Source organism: Tenebrio molitor, chromosome 4 (assembly GCF_963966145.1).
Source record: "Tenebrio molitor chromosome 4, icTenMoli1.1, whole genome shotgun sequence".
In the NCBI taxonomy this organism is placed as follows: Eukaryota; Metazoa; Arthropoda; class Insecta; order Coleoptera; family Tenebrionidae; genus Tenebrio; species Tenebrio molitor.
The window spans coordinates 7,948,782-7,965,104 of NC_091049.1; the positions used below are offsets into that span (position 1 = coordinate 7,948,782).

Genomic DNA, 16,323 nt, shown 5'->3' on the forward strand with positions numbered 1-16,323 from the left:
ATGTTACATCTCTTTATTATTAAGGTTCTCGATGATAAATAAGGTAGCGACAACTCATTGTTCGTTTTTGAGACGCCAAATTAAAAGAGAGGACATATCGACAAATGCCGTGAGTGTGACAAAGATAGAATATGTCAGGGAGTTTTGTAGAACCAGTAGAACTAACTTGAAATTGTATGTCTCAGACAGCTTGACAGCTATGACAGATTCAGATTTATTCACGATATATTTAATCTCTGATTTACTGCAATATTTTTTATGCTGCAATATTTGAAATCGCAATAGCTAAAACGTACAGTCTTTCATCTTTACTTTTGCAAGAAATGTTCACATGTTCATCTTGTTCAACAATAGCGCAGCTGAAAAAACTGCATCTTAAGTTTATACGCCACGATGTAATTATTCTGTCTCAGGTAAGAATAAAATATGATTACACATTAATTTTTAATTGTGTCGGAATCGCATTATGGATTTTCTTATACCTTTTTACACAATTTTAAGTCTAAAAATTTGGTTACAGGAAAAACGATAAAGTGACGAGTTTCTTCTGTAAATTTTAAGACCTGTGAAATGCAAAGTTCCTCCAAAACTGAACAAGTTTAGGCTTGTGGAGATAGAAATATACCTTACTAATTAGGTTTTTTAGTTTGGAACAAGGAAAGGAAACTAATATAGTGAGTACTATCTTAAAATATTTTTACTATGACCAATATACAGCAACACTTACAGGTGTAAAGACACAGTTGCAGATAGATAGACCTAATGGGGGTCTGTGTATTGAGCTGGGATGTTTCACTCTCAAAACTCTTATGTACAATTATTTTTAATTGAACTGATTCTGAAGTAACTGGAAATTATCGAATTCCCTATTGATTTTTGGGTAGTTTACATGTTAGTGAAGCACTGTAAGTCTGAACTGTTAAATATGATTATGATGTGATTTTCAGTAAGTTTTCAACAAAGCCACACAAAGGGAGTAAAAAAGAGGAAGCAACTCCTGAGTTGTTCTTCGGTAGGGATATGGCTCCTAAATACTACATTTGTAAGAAAGAAATCCAGAGGATTTAAATTGGGGGATCATGCAGGCCAGTGTCGTGAACCGCCATGACCTATCCATCGATGAGCATACTGTTGATTCAAAATTTCTCAAACTTGTCAACTGAAGTGTGGTAGTACGCCGTCATTTGAAACCAGTTGTTAGCACAAAAAAGAAGTGGAATGTCTTCACGCAAACTGGGAAGTTCTGCATTCAAAAATTCTGCATAAATATCTTCCTCTAACCATGCAGGAAATTCAAAAGGTCCTATCTAAGGAGAGAAGTTAGATGACATGTAAAGTAATTTCTATTAAAGACATACCACATGATTGCCTAATAGACCAGCCCACAAATTTATATAAAATCGTTCCAGAAATGCTCTTGAAAATAGGTCATGTAGATTTTCTTCCACCCAGATGTGCCAATTATGCGCATTTTAACATCCGCGTCTGCCGAAAATTGATTCATCAGAAAACAAAATCTGTAAAACAAAATTAGGATTGTTTTCTTCTAGATTTAAAAGCCACGTACAGAATTCCCGTCTGGCAGGGTAATCTTCTGCCTGCAAATGCTGCACACGCGTATAATGGTATGGACGTCGTCGTTCAGTCTTCATCACTAGATATACTACAGAAGTTTTCAAAATATTCAATTCCTGATCAACGTCTTTAATGCTTTCGGTATTTTCTTCAAAGGCATCTAAAATAGCCTATTCGTTCTCAACAGTGCGTACAGTCATAGGAATTTTATCTGTCTCGACTGTTCGTGCAATAACACTCGTTTTGTGGTCGGGATGATTCCTGTTAGGAAAACGTTGGGCATAAACCCTTGCTGTCTCTCTAGCATTCCCTCCACATTTTCCGTAAATTATCAATATTTCCACATAATCCGCTGCAGAGTACATGATGAAAGAGCATGGTTGACTACAACGGCTGTACTGACGGGATTTGAATGAAATTTTGACACTGACGTTTCCCAAAAGTTTTATAGTTGGTCAGTTTATTGAAAACGTAATAAAATATGCAACCTAACAACAATTACGGGAAATACACCTGGATGGCTTAAAACGCTTTGATTGGTTCTTTTCTTGAATACCGTTCAAGCTAGAAACATTTTTCTTCTGGATTATTTATTTGTCCATTTTTTTTGGAGATTTTTCCTCTTTTCTCTGGGGAGCGAGTTCTGGGACACCCTTCTGTATTACTATCAATTTGCCTCATAAAATTAGAGAACTTTTTTATTTAAACCACATAGAAATATGTCACTATTTTTGGCGATGAGTCTAGTACATGGTATGGTTAAAGACGAATTGTCGCCAAAAGCTCAAGTTTTTTATTTATTTTGAAATTTAGTTTAGTTGTGTAATGGGTAAAATTTCAGAATTTTTAATGTATTTGTAAGATATGTATTAAATATAATTGTTTAAAAAAAATACTAATTTTGCTGTTCAAAGTGTGAGTCATCCATAATTGTTCAAATTATTCATTCAATGGGTGATTCCCCTATTTCATTAATTTTAATATATGCGTTTTACAGCTAAGCGCATACCAATACTTTTGCTGCCACATTTTGGTTCATTTTCTTGTTGCTCATATTTCTTATTTAAGCGCCTAAGTGTAAAATAAATTCTGGACTTGAGATATAAATTGACTAATTTTGCTCTTATGTTATGGCAGGCAGGGAAGTTTTGGGTGTTCAAACTTAAGTAGGTGTCACTGATCGCTTTAAGGACAGTCGCCCTGTTAATTAGCGCATGTTTGAATTTTCTATAATGTTGCTCTGCTCCTTGCAACAAATCAAACACTTGTCTGCAAAATAAATTAAGTATAATATAATCCCTAATAGTAGAGTGATTAAAAATTAAATAATTACCGTGAGGGATACGTTATTTTATTAGATAGTGCCTTTAGTTCGGTGAGTCTTTTGAATTCTGCTATTTGAGGGTCACTGGATGTAGTTTTAAGACTTTCTAAGCAGATTGTACATTCCAAACCAGCATTCACTATCAGCTGATGAACGGTTCTGCCTGTTAAATAATAAAGGCTCTGTATTTCTTCATCACTAGTTTCCTCTATTTCCTCGTCATTTATCGGAATGGGTTCCTCTTCGATTCTTTCAATGGGTTTGGTATTCAAAAAGTCTATTAAATATGAAGAATCATCAGCAGCGTAATTGCCTGACCTGATCGGTTTGAAAAACTGTGCTACTGAGATGATTCTTAAAGCCATTTTAAAGAACTTTGGGCTTGGAACTGGGTTAATGAACCTTACCATCGAAAATAGATTCTCTAACGCATCTTGCGTAAAACGGCCTAAATATAGAAAATTAAAATTTTTTGTTTCCAAGTAAAATTTTGCCAATTCTATAGCATTGGTGGATGCCAAAAGTACTCCCGTTTGAACTGGTTTCCACACTCCTAGAGGTCCAATCTTGATATTTTCAAACAGGTAAATTGTCTGTTGTAAAAATTCTATAGCGTTCGTATAATTTACTTCATTATCTCTCCCAAGCGCCAAAGTTCTCCTACGACTAGTCACTAATTTAAACCATGTATGCATTGTTTCGCAAAACCATGCTGTCGTAATGGCTTCTTTGTGGAGTAGATCTCGTTCCACACAGTATCTCAGAGCAGCTGCTGTATCGTGATTCAGGAGTCTTACTGCCAGACCAACTTTCATTTTGTCAAAATGTGACGGCTTAACGCAAGACTCTGTCAATGATGGAGCAAGCTTTAAATCACCATAATCTATGTGCAACAAACATTTAATATGACTTATGTCGACCACGTTTGTTGGTAGGCAATATGCTTCGACAAATGATTCAGGAATAATGATTTGTTGCCCATTTGTTAAATGACCTCTTAAATTTTTAAAAATATGTGGGGGATCGGGGTGAAAATATAATTTCCTGGAAGGGTCAACTGGGTGCGGGGTTGAATTTTTGATAACCTCATGTCTTCCAGCGTGGATGTTATAAAGCCTCCAGATGGCTTGATTTTGACCACCCATGTCGCTTATTATAGCATCCACCTGCAGTCCCATGTGCTCTGCCTTTGAAATAAGGCTATCAATATCGGTTTTGACACTATTTGCATCGAAAGATTTGCCCGTAAAATGGTAGCCAACAACTTGCTTCCACCTAGATGTTACACCAGCTAGCATATACACTAATCCATGTGTGGCAATATCTTCATACTGCTTAGTCGAGGAAGGCAGCGTTGGTTTTCCTAGAATTGAGCTCGTGCTGGGGTCAAAGTCTAATTTAGCCGTTATTGCCATTTCGTCAATTAAAATAGCACAATGTTTCTCTTCTGCAGCCATCAGCACAACTTTTGGTTCCATAGCTGCTAATACCTCATTAAGCAACCCGGGGCAAAATTTCAGATGCTCTATCCTTCTTTGAAGAGTACGGTGCGTTGGTAAAGGTTGACCGATTTCTCTGAGAACGTCATATCCAATTGTACCACATGCTAGTCGCAACTTGTAGGCTTTCATCATTGTGGCATCGGACCATTTGATACCCCTCATAGTTTGCCTACTTAAAGAACATTTTTGGTCGTCGTTGAGAAGCAGAGGTAGATTCTCTTTGATTTTATTTTGTTCCGTTCGTAGCTTTTTGTTTTGATTTCGCAACAAAATAATTTTGCGTTTGTACCTAGCTACTTGTTTTTCCAATCTCCTAACGTATGCATTGCGTCTGAATATATCATCATCGTTAGTGTTAGTCGGGAGAGGTGATGGACTGCCAATATCGGAAGGAGTATTTGCAGGGTCAGGTTTATCAGGTAAAAAATTAGGCAGCATAGTGGTTGCGGAATTTGGGAATTCAACAGAACTTGTAGTAGGAGTAGGTTGAATTTCTTGCAGAGGATCTAGGCAAAAAATAAAGAAATGAAAAATCTCGTCAACCAAAGATATTCATTCACTCAACTACTATTTTTATTGTTTTCAATATGTACATATCGTAATAATATATATACATATATATGTAATGTTAAAATGCTCACTTAAAACTAATTCAGTACCAATGTTGGATAAAACTCATCTTAAGGTGAATGCAGACATGCAACAAAACATCGTAACGTAACAATTTTTTGTTGCGCCTCGAAGATACTGTGTTCTCGAGGTTAAGTAACATAGCGCGTATCATGGGCGCGAACATATCAGTCGTTGACTACTGACTGACCCTAGAGTCCTAGACTTATAAACGCTACTTTCTTACGCCCTTTAGTCCAGACTTGCACACATGTGGTGCAACATGAGTGCGTAACATTTTTTTTGATGCGACCCTGTAATGTTACTGAGTGCCGTCCAGACTTGATACGCGTTGATGTTACGTTACGATGCTCTATTGGATGTCTGTACACACCTTAAGGGAAAAATAACAGTTCTCGCACGTATTTTTGTAATCAGTGGTGTGATGTAGGTGTGTGTAGAGTGTTGGATCCTCCAGATGTGCAGTATTTTCGTACAATGAAATACAGAAAACATGTTTGGTAGTAGGAATAGTACCCATTGTAACATTTTACTCACCAGAATTGCAATTACATACAGCCTCGGTTTTCATACCTAAATATAAATGAGGTAAAGCATCAGGCTTCAATCTTACCTCCCTTCCTAAACCAAGTCGTGGACACACTTCAAAATCATTTTGACAGAAGTGTTTCTAAAAATGGGTAATTAGCTAAAACATTGTTGTGCTTTATTTCACTAACATACGCAACACACTCTCATTCCTTTAACGAAGCTTTTAGATCTGCCCAATAAACTCAACCATTTTTGTCTCTTCAACAAGTTTGTTGCACCTAAAACAGTATTAATCACAAAATAAACGTATTAATACTGCCTCCTAATGATTTTACCAGTGGGTACTCTGAAGAGCTTGAATCCTTTTTGCGTGGTGTTTGTACATTTTGGTACACAGCAAGTACAGACCATTTTCAACCTGAGCAAGCACATCACTGTCGTAAAACAATGAAAACTCAAAACGAACCAAGTGCTTACCTAATTAACAGACTGAAAATAAACGGATCTACAAACTATGGCAAGAAAATGTAAATATCAAAATTAAACTAAAACAACAAATTCTTAACAAAAACGACTAACTATGAAAGAACACGAACACAAAATATAACGAAAATGTCTATCAACGTAATTTTAAAATCGAAAACTGGACACAGCACAAAATAACCTTGGGCGATTTGAAGTTCTCAGTTTTGTTGACATTAGTTAGAGGTGTGCATATGTTTTTTTTTCAGTGCATTAACTAGTTATTAATTTGGTAATGAATGAAATAGATAAAATTTATTCGATTTAAATTGTTGGAGCATTTTGTAAATAAACCAGAAAGCAGTTACAAATATTGCAATACGAGTCGCAAAAACAATTTTTGAATAGTGTACGTGGTGGAGTTTTTACCGACATGAACCCGATCTCTACTCAGACATTAACTCCAAATTAAGTGAGATAGCAATATTCGTCGCAACCGTTGTCGTTACCTTATTTATCATCGAGAACCTTATTTATTATTGCTTGCCAGCGCTTCAGCGGCATTACTCTCAACTATTATCCCTACTCCCGATATTTTTTAAAGAGCGAATACCCCCTGTGTGGGCCGTTCTGTGCAGCAAGCGGCCTGTGGCGTGTGTTGTTATTTATTAATGTTTTAATAGCGTTTGCTGTTTGGTACATCAAATTGTTTTTAACGGGTAAGTAAATGTCTTGATATTTATTAAATGTTATAAGTAAAATATAATTTGTCTGCTTTCCGTTCATTTTCAAAGGTTGTGTCGAAAATTAAAGTCTAGTATAATTCAGAATAAGTGGCATCGCGGTAGGCGTTGAGTCTCTAAAGTGAGCTTTATATTATGTCAAAAAATTTAGTAAACATGTGAAACCGTCATTACTTTATTCTGAGGTTATGCATTACATAATTTTGACATGGTTTTCACCCACAGCAGAGATAACCTCCAGACAAATAATACATTTTTCATAAATGAAAGAAGGAAATTCCAAATACTTATAACAAGAAAATAAACACAAAACGATTCCAATGATAATATCAAGGCCAAATTAAAAGCGAAGGTTACCAACAGCATCGAAACTAGGGTATTATTAGCAAGGGTCTTGCTGCCAACGTAAATTTGAATTTCCAAGGCCTACCGCGATGCCACTTATTCTGAATTATAATATACCTATTATATAGTTGAATTTTTTTAATAAACAATTGTCAAAACGTTGTCTTGTTGGTATGAGCCAAACTGTGATTTTCATGATAATACGATTGGTCACATTGAGTGTCAACATTTTTTTATGTAACTGAGCCTGCGCCCTAACGAGCGAGAGTTTATTTCAAATTCGAAAAGGTTTATCCTGATTTCTCATTAAATTTGTTTTGAAAATGAATTCACGGAAGAAAGGTATGGGAAGTGAAGTGAACATAACCTTAACCATGATTTGGTGTCAAATTGTTATACAGCTGGTCCATATGTCCAAATTTTAGGGTGGTACAGTATGGTTTTTTACTTCATTTTGACACTGACAATTGTTTATTAAAAAAATTTCACTATACCTAAACAATTGTCAGTGTCAAAATCGGGTATAAAAGTAGTTCGTATCGCTTTAAAATGGAAAATTAAGAAATTAGATCTACATTACGTACCGCGTACCCCAATTTGAGGTGAGCAATACACCGTGTTCATAAAATTCTTCAATAAACGCTTGTTAACGCCATACAACGAAATTTTTTTCTGATTTTTTCTGTTTATGAAAAAAAAAGGACTGTAATGGCCAATCTCACCGTCGTAGTTTAAAATTAAAGAGAGCTTAAAACCTTGGTTACAATTATTAAAATCGGGTAATCTTGTAGTTTACGTCGCCCAAACTGCGCATCTCACACGCGCAGCCCCGTTGATGTAATGCTCTGCATTGTTGCCAGATATTAATGGTGATATGGTGATGTATGTATATGATTCCAATACGTTTGTTAATTGATCTGTTTCTCTGGTTTAGTTTGTGTTTGGTGCTTTTATTAGTGATGGATAAATGGCCGGTCATTTATTTTTGGTCAAAGTTGACCGGTCCTTGATCGGTCAATTACCAGTCATTATTGGTCAAAAAGTAGGAACTAGTTAAACATCACAAAATGATTCTTTCAATGTCAAGGATTATTTTAATACCAAATAATTTTATAAGATTTATTGATCGATAAATTATTGTTATAAAATTGTATAAGTGAGGTTGAGTTTGAATTGTTTGAAGTTACAAAGCTAAAGTCAAAACGAAACATGACAGGGCGGAGCTTAGGATGCGCGGTCTCCAATTTACCGCTGACAGGGGCGTATCATACAGTCGTCAGTTTAGGGGCAAAAACTTAACCAAAACCCAATTTTCTCCATCTGATGAAAGAAATTCTACACCGAGGTCATCTACTTTTGTTGTAGAACCTTTAAGAGAATAATAAAAACTATCTTCATCTTCATAACATTCTCTTAACATACTCTGTATAGCGTAAACAAAAGAAATTTTTTGACTCCGCCGCTGTCATATACGTAAGCTGGATTCAACTGATCTACATTCGTCTTCTGCGCAAACCACGTGATGTCATGTTTCGTTTTGACTTTACCTCTACTTTGTTTTTTCTTTAACATATTTGCTTGAACTTGAACTTTTTGTTAATTTAAAACGCTTTAAAACTTTCAACACAACTGTGTGTGTATTTTCAGATTTTTAGTTTCTTTTAAAATACTTAAACATTCGTTTAGAATTTAAAAAAGTAGGTAAGTATTTTATGAAAATAAAAATATATTGTGTCTTGTTAAGAAGACACACAAACGATTGAAAAACAAAAACCACTTCTTCCTAATAGATAAAAAGCTTAATAATCGTTTTCCACAATGTTCTTTATTAAAGTTTTAAATTTTTCTTTGTCATAATTTACTTATTTATTGTCATAATCCATTTCTTCATTGTCAGCAGCTACGTAAATGAAATCAGACAACCCAACATAACCTCATCTCATCAGTCAAACAGTCATCATATCCTATAATCTTCAACATTATAAGCGGGAAATTTAAATTTTAAAAATGACTGGTCAAATTCGTCAAGTCATTGACAATTATTGACCGGTCAAATGGGTCATTGACTAAGTCAATTACCGGACCTCACAACACTAGCTTTTATTAATTTTGTTTAGGAACAGTGGGTGGTAGAGGGGCTACTGCACAAAGTATAATGGTATAATTAAAATTGCCGTCACGTGATCTTAATTGTGAATTTTCTCTTATTAAATACAAATAAATAAGTCTTGAGTAAAAGATTTGTAACTATTTTTAAAGTGTGTATAATATTCTGCTACAATTTTGTTCTCTTTAGTATTGGTCATTTTTAAATTTATTAAAAAAAAATATTAATCATTAAATATAATGTGCCATTGATGTTATTGGGCGACTCTGTTATGTTTAGTTTAGTATGGTAAAGAGTTAATGATTTTTAAAATGTTGACAAACGAAATCACAATCGGAAAAATCTTCAAAACTGACAATTATTAACTGGCAGTTAATCCATTTTGTCGATTTTGACTAATTTATCACTTCATGGACAAAATATAATTATTCTAATTTAATAAATCGAGAAATTATGCCTGATTTACTAAAAAAAAGCAAAAACAATATAAGAAAAAAACATAATTGTAATGAGGGAGTAAATGATATGAATAACATGTTTTTCACTTTATTTGTAAAAACAAAAGGTTATTAAATTTAATTATGATTTTATGCCAATTTTCTCTGAGGAAGGAATTCCTTGTGTTGAAAAAAAAATAAAAAAAAAAACGTGAAAACAATTATAAAGAGAATTATCAATTCCTAAAGCTTGTTTTAAATTTGTATTATTGATAGGTAATCTATTCATAAGCCAGATTGCGGACTCTAATTATTCCATGTTCAGTACCGTTGATGTATACAAGTATATAAAAAAAGCTTCACCGGGGTTGTGGATGCTGGAAAGGTGTTTTTATTGTTAAGCTTTTGTCTGTTGTTATTTGGCGTTTTTTTGTTCATGTGTTGATGTAAATTACGTATTATGCTGTTATACCCACACTATACAGTTTATATTAGGACTTATGTAAGCCCAAAATGGCATGACATTAATAAATGTTGATTTTATTTCATACTTCCCTGACCTTGTGCTTATTAAAAAAATAATACAGTTGGTTGCAAAAAAAAACGGAAAATGTCAAAAACTATGTTGACGTTTTTCCTTAAAATTTTGTTAATGTAAAACTGTCGACAGGTCGGCGAGGTTAGAATTTCTTGTCACTGTACTTTTTACTACTCCAAATTCTGCATCTAGATCCGTAATTTTTCTATCATTTTCTAAATGGCCGGCGATGATAGCTCTGTCTGTTTCAGATAAATGAAGCATTGTGGTAAAAAAAAAAATTACATTAATTTTTTGAAAACTGTCAATGTCATCAGATTTTGTTCACACTATAAAAAAAATTTCATTTTCCGTTTTTTCTGCAACCAACTGTACATTTTTTGTATTATGTTTAGGTCTCCAGATTGTTTTACATTATTCTTATTGTTTCTAGCCGATGAGTTATCATCTAGAAAAACGAGCAAGAATGGAAGGAGGAAGTGCAAATGAGGTACAAAGAAAGGCAAGTTTAATAAATGTAGTCTCATACCTGTTTATGTAGCATTTCTGTTCTTGCATGGTTATGTGATATATGTTTTTATCTTTTCAGAGCACATCACCAAAGAAAATATGTAATTTGTCCACACAATCATTTAGTGAAATCATACACGTTGCTGCCTTTGTGGATAAGACGCTATTTATTAAAGCCTTTCTTGAAGCAGATAAAGTGGTAGTAGCTTTGGCGCCTCGCCGCTTTGGGAAATCAACAAACATGGACATGGTGAAAGAATTCCTAACAGGGAACAAAAAACTCTTCCAAGACAATCAGTTAAAAATATGGAAAGAGAAAAGGTTTTTTTTTGATAAGTACTGCCAAGAGAATCCTGTCATATACGTGGACTTTAAAAATATCTCTGGTATAACTGAAGATGAACTCCTTCAATCATTAAAGCATCTCATTTACTGTGCATTTAATGAACATCAGTATCTTGTGAAAAAGATCGATGGAAAATATTCTTGGTCAGATACGAAATTGGAGGTGGTGGGCCCTATTGAATTATTTGAGAAGTATTGGAATAATTTTGAAAATTTAAGTCGAAATAATGTGATTCAGGGATTGAAGCTCTTATCTCGCTGTTTACATGTGTACCATAACAAACTCGTTTATGTATTAATCGATGAATTCGATTCTCCTTTCATGAACATCATCGTCAAGCAATCAACTTCAAAGAATGATGTTCTGGACGAAACCATCTATGTTATCGGTCGCATCATGTCCATTACGTTCAAAAACAACGAACATCTCAACAGAGGGTTAATAAATGCCTGTGTCCCCGTCGCAGAACAAGTTTTATCTAGCGACGCGAACAACATCGAGTATTATCAGTTTTTGAGTGACCCCAGTTTTTCTCCTTATTTTGGATTTACAGATATAGAAGTGAAGAGTCTGTTTGAAAAAGAAGAATTTGTTGCTTTTAATAATGACCAAGTAAAAAAGTGGTACAATGGTTATAAATTAGTGGATGATGAAGGGGACTACGCCATTTATAGCTGTTATTCAGTTTTAAAATATTTGAGCACAAGTCACGAAATGAAGAAACCATGCTTTGACAATTACTGGGTTGACTCGGACAGCATCACTCACCTAAAACATCTGTTTGGACATTATTGGATTCGTGAATTGATTGAAGATCTTATTGATGGAGAAGAGATCGAAATAAAGGCCATTCAAAAATTTTCGAAAGAAAACATAATTGCCTTACTAAACTTGGTTCATCAAGAACTTAAATCTATACATATGTCAGATGCACATCTTTTCCTCCAATTGTTGACCGAAAATGGATACTTGAATGTTTTACGCACTAGCCCTGAGAATCGAAGAATCACCATTCGGATTCCAAATCAAGAAATTAGGACGTTGTTTCAGGAAAAATGTTATGATGTAGAATTGTTTTCAAAGAAACACCAGCTTTTAGATGAAAATATTGAGGGTTATTTGGCTGCATTAGAATCAGTGCTAACAAGAGAAGACAAAAATGTATTTACTGAATATGCAAAGGCTGTCTCTAAATTGTTTGATGGAGCCATAATGCCCCAAAACGAGGACGAATTTTATTGTATTCTCTTTGTTTTGGCATATAATGTTAAATTTTATATAGTTCGCAGTGAACTAAGCATCTCCCGAAGAAAATCTAAAGGAAGACCGCCTCATCTTGATTTGCTTATGATTTTGAATGAAGCTGGCTTGATTGTGGAATTAAAATTTGCTGACCAATCATCAGCGGCCGCTCTTTCTCAAATTAGAACGCGACAGTATGAATCAAGCTTCGACAACTACAAAAATGTCACAAAGAAAATTCTTATGGGTTTGCATATGACTAAAGAAGGGAAAGTTAGTCTGACTTACACTATTGGCGATTCACCTCCAGAAACTGTTACCAGCCATGAATAGACTTTTGATGGCACAGACGTCTTTTTTTATTTGTATTGTCATTGTATTACCGTTGTTAAATGAATACAATAATTTTAATGGTGTTTTTTAGCGTTTCAATTTTTATAAACAATAGAACTGCATGAGTCTGTGTTGTGAATTTAGCTTTAGGCAACTTTGGGAGTTTCTGGTGTTCCTTTAGTTCGTGGTAAGGTTATTTTTAATATCATAGATAGTGGGTGAAGAGAATTTTATGGATTTAGAGGAATCTTTCGGTTTGTTCGTATTAGGATAATTAATTTTTATTTTTATGGTTTAAATAGAATTATTTTTTTCTTTTTTGGTTTGTTTATTTTTTATTAATTTAGATTGCTTAATTTAGAGCGTAGTACTGAAGATACCAAAGTGGTTTTTAATTTCTAAAGATTTTTAATTTTTCTCAACTATAAAAATTAGAAATATAATCATAGGCTTAATTTTAAAATATTTCTTTAATTGGGATTTTTCCATTTTTAACTTACCCGACCAAAGGTGGGTAAGTTATTGTGATCGGTCCAAAATTTCGAATTACTAATTTCATCAGATCTTTGCGTTTTGAGGTCCCCTGAACACGTTTATGAAGTTTTTAGAATGATGTCTGTCTGTCCCACTTTTCGTTCTCCCACGATTACTCAAAAACGCTTTGACCGATTGCTTTCAAATTTGACCAACACAAACTTACCCATGGTCTCTCGAGTTGAAAAGCTTTTGGTGTCAATCGGATCACGGGGGGTGGAAGAGGGTGAGGGTAGGTCGAAAAAATAATAAGGGAACATGGAAATTTGACTTTACCGTTTGAAAGGGCATGTGTTTTTATGTTGGAAATTATATTTACTATTTGTGAGAATTAGAAGACGACTTATGTGGGTTAACACGGACAAGGTAGGTATCTTGGGTTAATTCAGGTTGGTTTAAATCACGACCTGCTAGATAGTCCGAGTGTCTATAGCGGCCTGGGCATAGAGCGAAAAATCCTATTGTTCTCATGATTCTCACATTTGGGGTTGTTTTCGGGGGTTGCTGTTAGCAACTAACTGTCATGCTATCAAATGTGTGACAACGTCATGTGCATCGTGACAATTTAGACATGCAGTCCACACTCCACACTCATGTATCTGCATGATGCATGCAGTCATACGTAGTTGTCCCGTGATAAATGATACTTTACTTTAATTGTAATTACATTTTGGATATTCTAAATTGGCAGAAGCAAGATGTTGCGCACTGGTCCATTGGTTTGGTTTTGCGGAAGGGACAAAGTTTCGGCGCCGCGTTTTTTGAAAATATCTTGGTCAGTGGCGAGTACAAATTCATAGAATAATAATTGTCCAAAATTATATAATTACATTCAAAACTGTACAAAACTTAAAGTATACTTACCACTCATGTCCACCAAGAATGGCACGGATTAATTAAGCAAATATAATTGTTTTGTTATGGACCCATCTTCATCTGAAATGACCCGTTTAGGAAATAATGTACCCACTGCAAATCCAAGATTGAGATTATAATTTTAATATTATTCCAGAAATAGGTTTACAACTAACGGAACTTGTTGTTGCTGCATTTACCGCAATATCAGTTCTAATATGATAAAAAAGCCACTTTAAACACTAACAGCAAAATACTAAAAACCAGAAACACCAAGCAGAAGTAGCATCAACTAAATTAATAACATTTTTGTTATTAAAGTTACTTTTAAACTGTGAGGCTCTTGACATTGCACTTTGACAACTTCACTGAATTCATTACATTTGTTTGTGAGGTTATGATTATTTAATGACATTCCCCCCTAAAGTGGCGCCGTGGAGATCACAGGCATTAAACCATCAAGACGGCGCGGCGGTAGCATAAACATACCCGACATAACCTAATTTTTTTTAAATGTCGTGTCAACTTAAAACATCCGGTCAGTGCCAATTACGAAACAGAAAAACGCCAATATTTTTCAATTGTTTCATTGCCAACAGACTCAGTCATTGTTGATCACGCTGTACATTACTGTTAGGGATTTTTTTTTTTTTTGTATTGCAATGAAAGTGTTTTATTTTTTCTAATATTGAACATTCAAAGCGGACGTTTTGAATTTGTCAAAATATTTGACACTGTCACATTATAATTATTGAAAAAAATACGATCAAGTAGCGATATCATGGAGGCCACAGGCAGGGTTTTAAAGAGAAAATGCTTCACTTTAGAAATAAAACAAAGTGTTCACCGGTGTTTTAAAAACATTTGGGAAGTAAATGGTCCAAATTTGGGGAAGATGCCAGTTTACCGAATGGTTGAGGAAATTTTTGCCGTAAGGTGATAAATCCACTTTTAATTTAAATTGATCTATTTAAAATGTTAGCTTCAGTCTCCTACAGATATCTGAAGGAAAAATACGGAGTAATTTGTGGATCGGGGGCACAGGCACAGAATGGAAACGACGCACGATGGAACAGTGAAGAAATATTTGCGCCGTTGTGCGCTTTTTTTAATTACAAGACCGCCGGTCTTCAGGCTTGACTTGAGAGGGTCTGCTCCTGAGCACTATTAATTTTGAATGTATCATGCTTCCACTCTGTGTCCTGCTCTGAAATCTTTTCGTTACCTACTTGTTGGTTTCAATGCCGGTATTTAATATTAACCTGTAGAATACCATATTTTAAGTAAAATATTCAAAACTAGTTTACTTTGCTTGATTGCGGGACTCGATTAGAGATTTGTAAAAAATGACAATAATCGTACATTATAACCTTCAAAATATACATACCTAACCTGAATTATTATCTGACATTGCGTTTACAGTAGAAAAAAGTTGTATCCTATTACACCACAAAAGTTACTAAAATCACTAGATTTAGTTGTGTATATTGAAAATGGATGGAGTTTAGCTAAACAACGAATGAAAAAAGTTGGTATAGTTTGTCCAGCGAGAGATTGGTTGACATAAAAATCACTAAATTCTACGCAGAGAAAGTAGTACCTAGCGCGCGTAAAATTTGAAATATATCCTTCAAGCAAATATTGAGAAAAATTAAAAAAAAATCATAACAACGTCATCATGGTAGTTTTCTGTACCAAATCTGCGTAAAAGAACTTCTTTTTTTGTTACACTTTTTACTGAATTCTTTTTCGATAAAATGTTGATCTTAACAGAATAATCATTTATCTCAATTTGTGTGTACTGTACGGTTGTACCGTATTGTTTTTGCCAAATATGGAAAGAAGATTGCATTTAAGTGAATTTGAAGTGAATAGGGCTATTGGAATGCTTGAAGACGGTCCCGCCAAGCAGAAGTAGCCCAAAATTTTGGGGTTAGCCAGAGTATTGTAAGTAAACTGTGGAATCGGTTTGCTGAGACAAATTCTGGTAGATAACGGCCCAGAAGTGAAAGACTGCGAAGTACAACAGCTCCACACGATCGTTATCTGCTTCTAACAAGAGAAGGCATCCTTTCTATCGAGCGTTACAAGTATGAAATGCCTTGCGACATGCTGGTGGACCAACAATTCACGTTCAAACAGTAAGAAATCGATCAAAAGGATTTGGTTTAGACAATTTTTGTCCATACATAGCACCTCTATTAACACTAGCTGATCATGCAGCGTGTTTAGAGTGGACAAGAAAACATAAAAATTGGGTAGTGGAATGGGACTTTGTTCTGGTTGGAGATTAATCACGATTTGGTCTT

At 34.6% G+C, this 16,323-nt stretch overlaps 1 protein-coding gene and 3 long non-coding RNA genes across 8 annotated transcripts; 2 read left to right on the forward strand and 2 right to left on the reverse strand.

The window, feature by feature from the left end:
* The first annotated feature begins 175 nt into the window (after positions 1-175).
* LOC138128510 (uncharacterized) lies at positions 176-1,375 on the forward strand. Of its 2 annotated transcripts, none has more exons than XR_011158728.1 (4): positions 176-413; positions 521-674; positions 718-891; positions 948-1,375. It is a non-coding gene; the product is annotated as an uncharacterized lncRNA (long non-coding RNA). The 2 variants fall into 2 exon arrangements; XR_011158727.1 differs by having other exon boundaries at positions 184-413; positions 730-891.
* LOC138128511 (uncharacterized) lies at positions 680-6,547 on the reverse strand. 2 transcript variants are annotated; one of them, XR_011158729.1, is made up of 5 exons: positions 6,040-6,547; positions 5,898-5,980; positions 5,755-5,840; positions 1,568-5,701; positions 680-1,517 (listed from the first exon to the last, which is right to left on the reverse strand). It is a non-coding gene; the product is annotated as an uncharacterized lncRNA (long non-coding RNA). The 2 variants fall into 2 exon arrangements; XR_011158730.1 differs by having other exon boundaries at positions 680-1,307; positions 1,359-5,701.
* A 70-nt stretch (positions 6,548-6,617) lies between these two features.
* Positions 6,618-12,708, forward strand: LOC138128501 (uncharacterized). 3 transcript variants are annotated; one of them, XM_069044706.1, is made up of 3 exons: positions 6,618-6,743; positions 10,628-10,696; positions 10,784-12,708. In XM_069044706.1, exons 2-3 carry the CDS (start codon positions 10,631-10,633, stop codon positions 12,623-12,625), a joined length of 1,908 nt encoding a protein of 635 aa, XP_068900807.1. In that variant the 5' UTR covers positions 6,618-6,743; positions 10,628-10,630; the 3' UTR covers positions 12,626-12,708. The 3 variants fall into 3 exon arrangements, with proteins under 3 accessions (XP_068900807.1, XP_068900808.1, XP_068900806.1); XM_069044707.1 differs by lacking the exon at positions 6,618-6,743 and adding an exon at positions 7,637-7,714; XM_069044705.1 differs by lacking the exon at positions 6,618-6,743 and adding an exon at positions 8,065-8,154.
* LOC138128513 (uncharacterized) lies at positions 11,999-14,411 on the reverse strand. The gene is made up of 2 exons (XR_011158732.1): positions 14,184-14,411; positions 11,999-14,128 (listed from the first exon to the last, which is right to left on the reverse strand). It is a non-coding gene; the product is annotated as an uncharacterized lncRNA (long non-coding RNA).
* Between the last annotated feature and the right edge of the window lie 1,912 nt (positions 14,412-16,323).

Bases quoted from the DNA above. Each gene is read 5' to 3' on its own strand.
- LOC138128501 (XM_069044705.1), top strand. From the start codon at position 8,080: ATGGCCGGTCATTTATTTTTGGTCAAAGTTGACCGGTCCTTGATCGGT. The intron at 8,155-10,627 runs GTAGGAACTAGT...TATTGTTTCTAG, and splicing joins CAGTCATTATTGGTCAAAAA to CCGATGAGTTATCATCTAGA. The intron at 10,697-10,783 runs GCAAGTTTAATA...TTATCTTTTCAG, and splicing joins CAAATGAGGTACAAAGAAAG to AGCACATCACCAAAGAAAAT.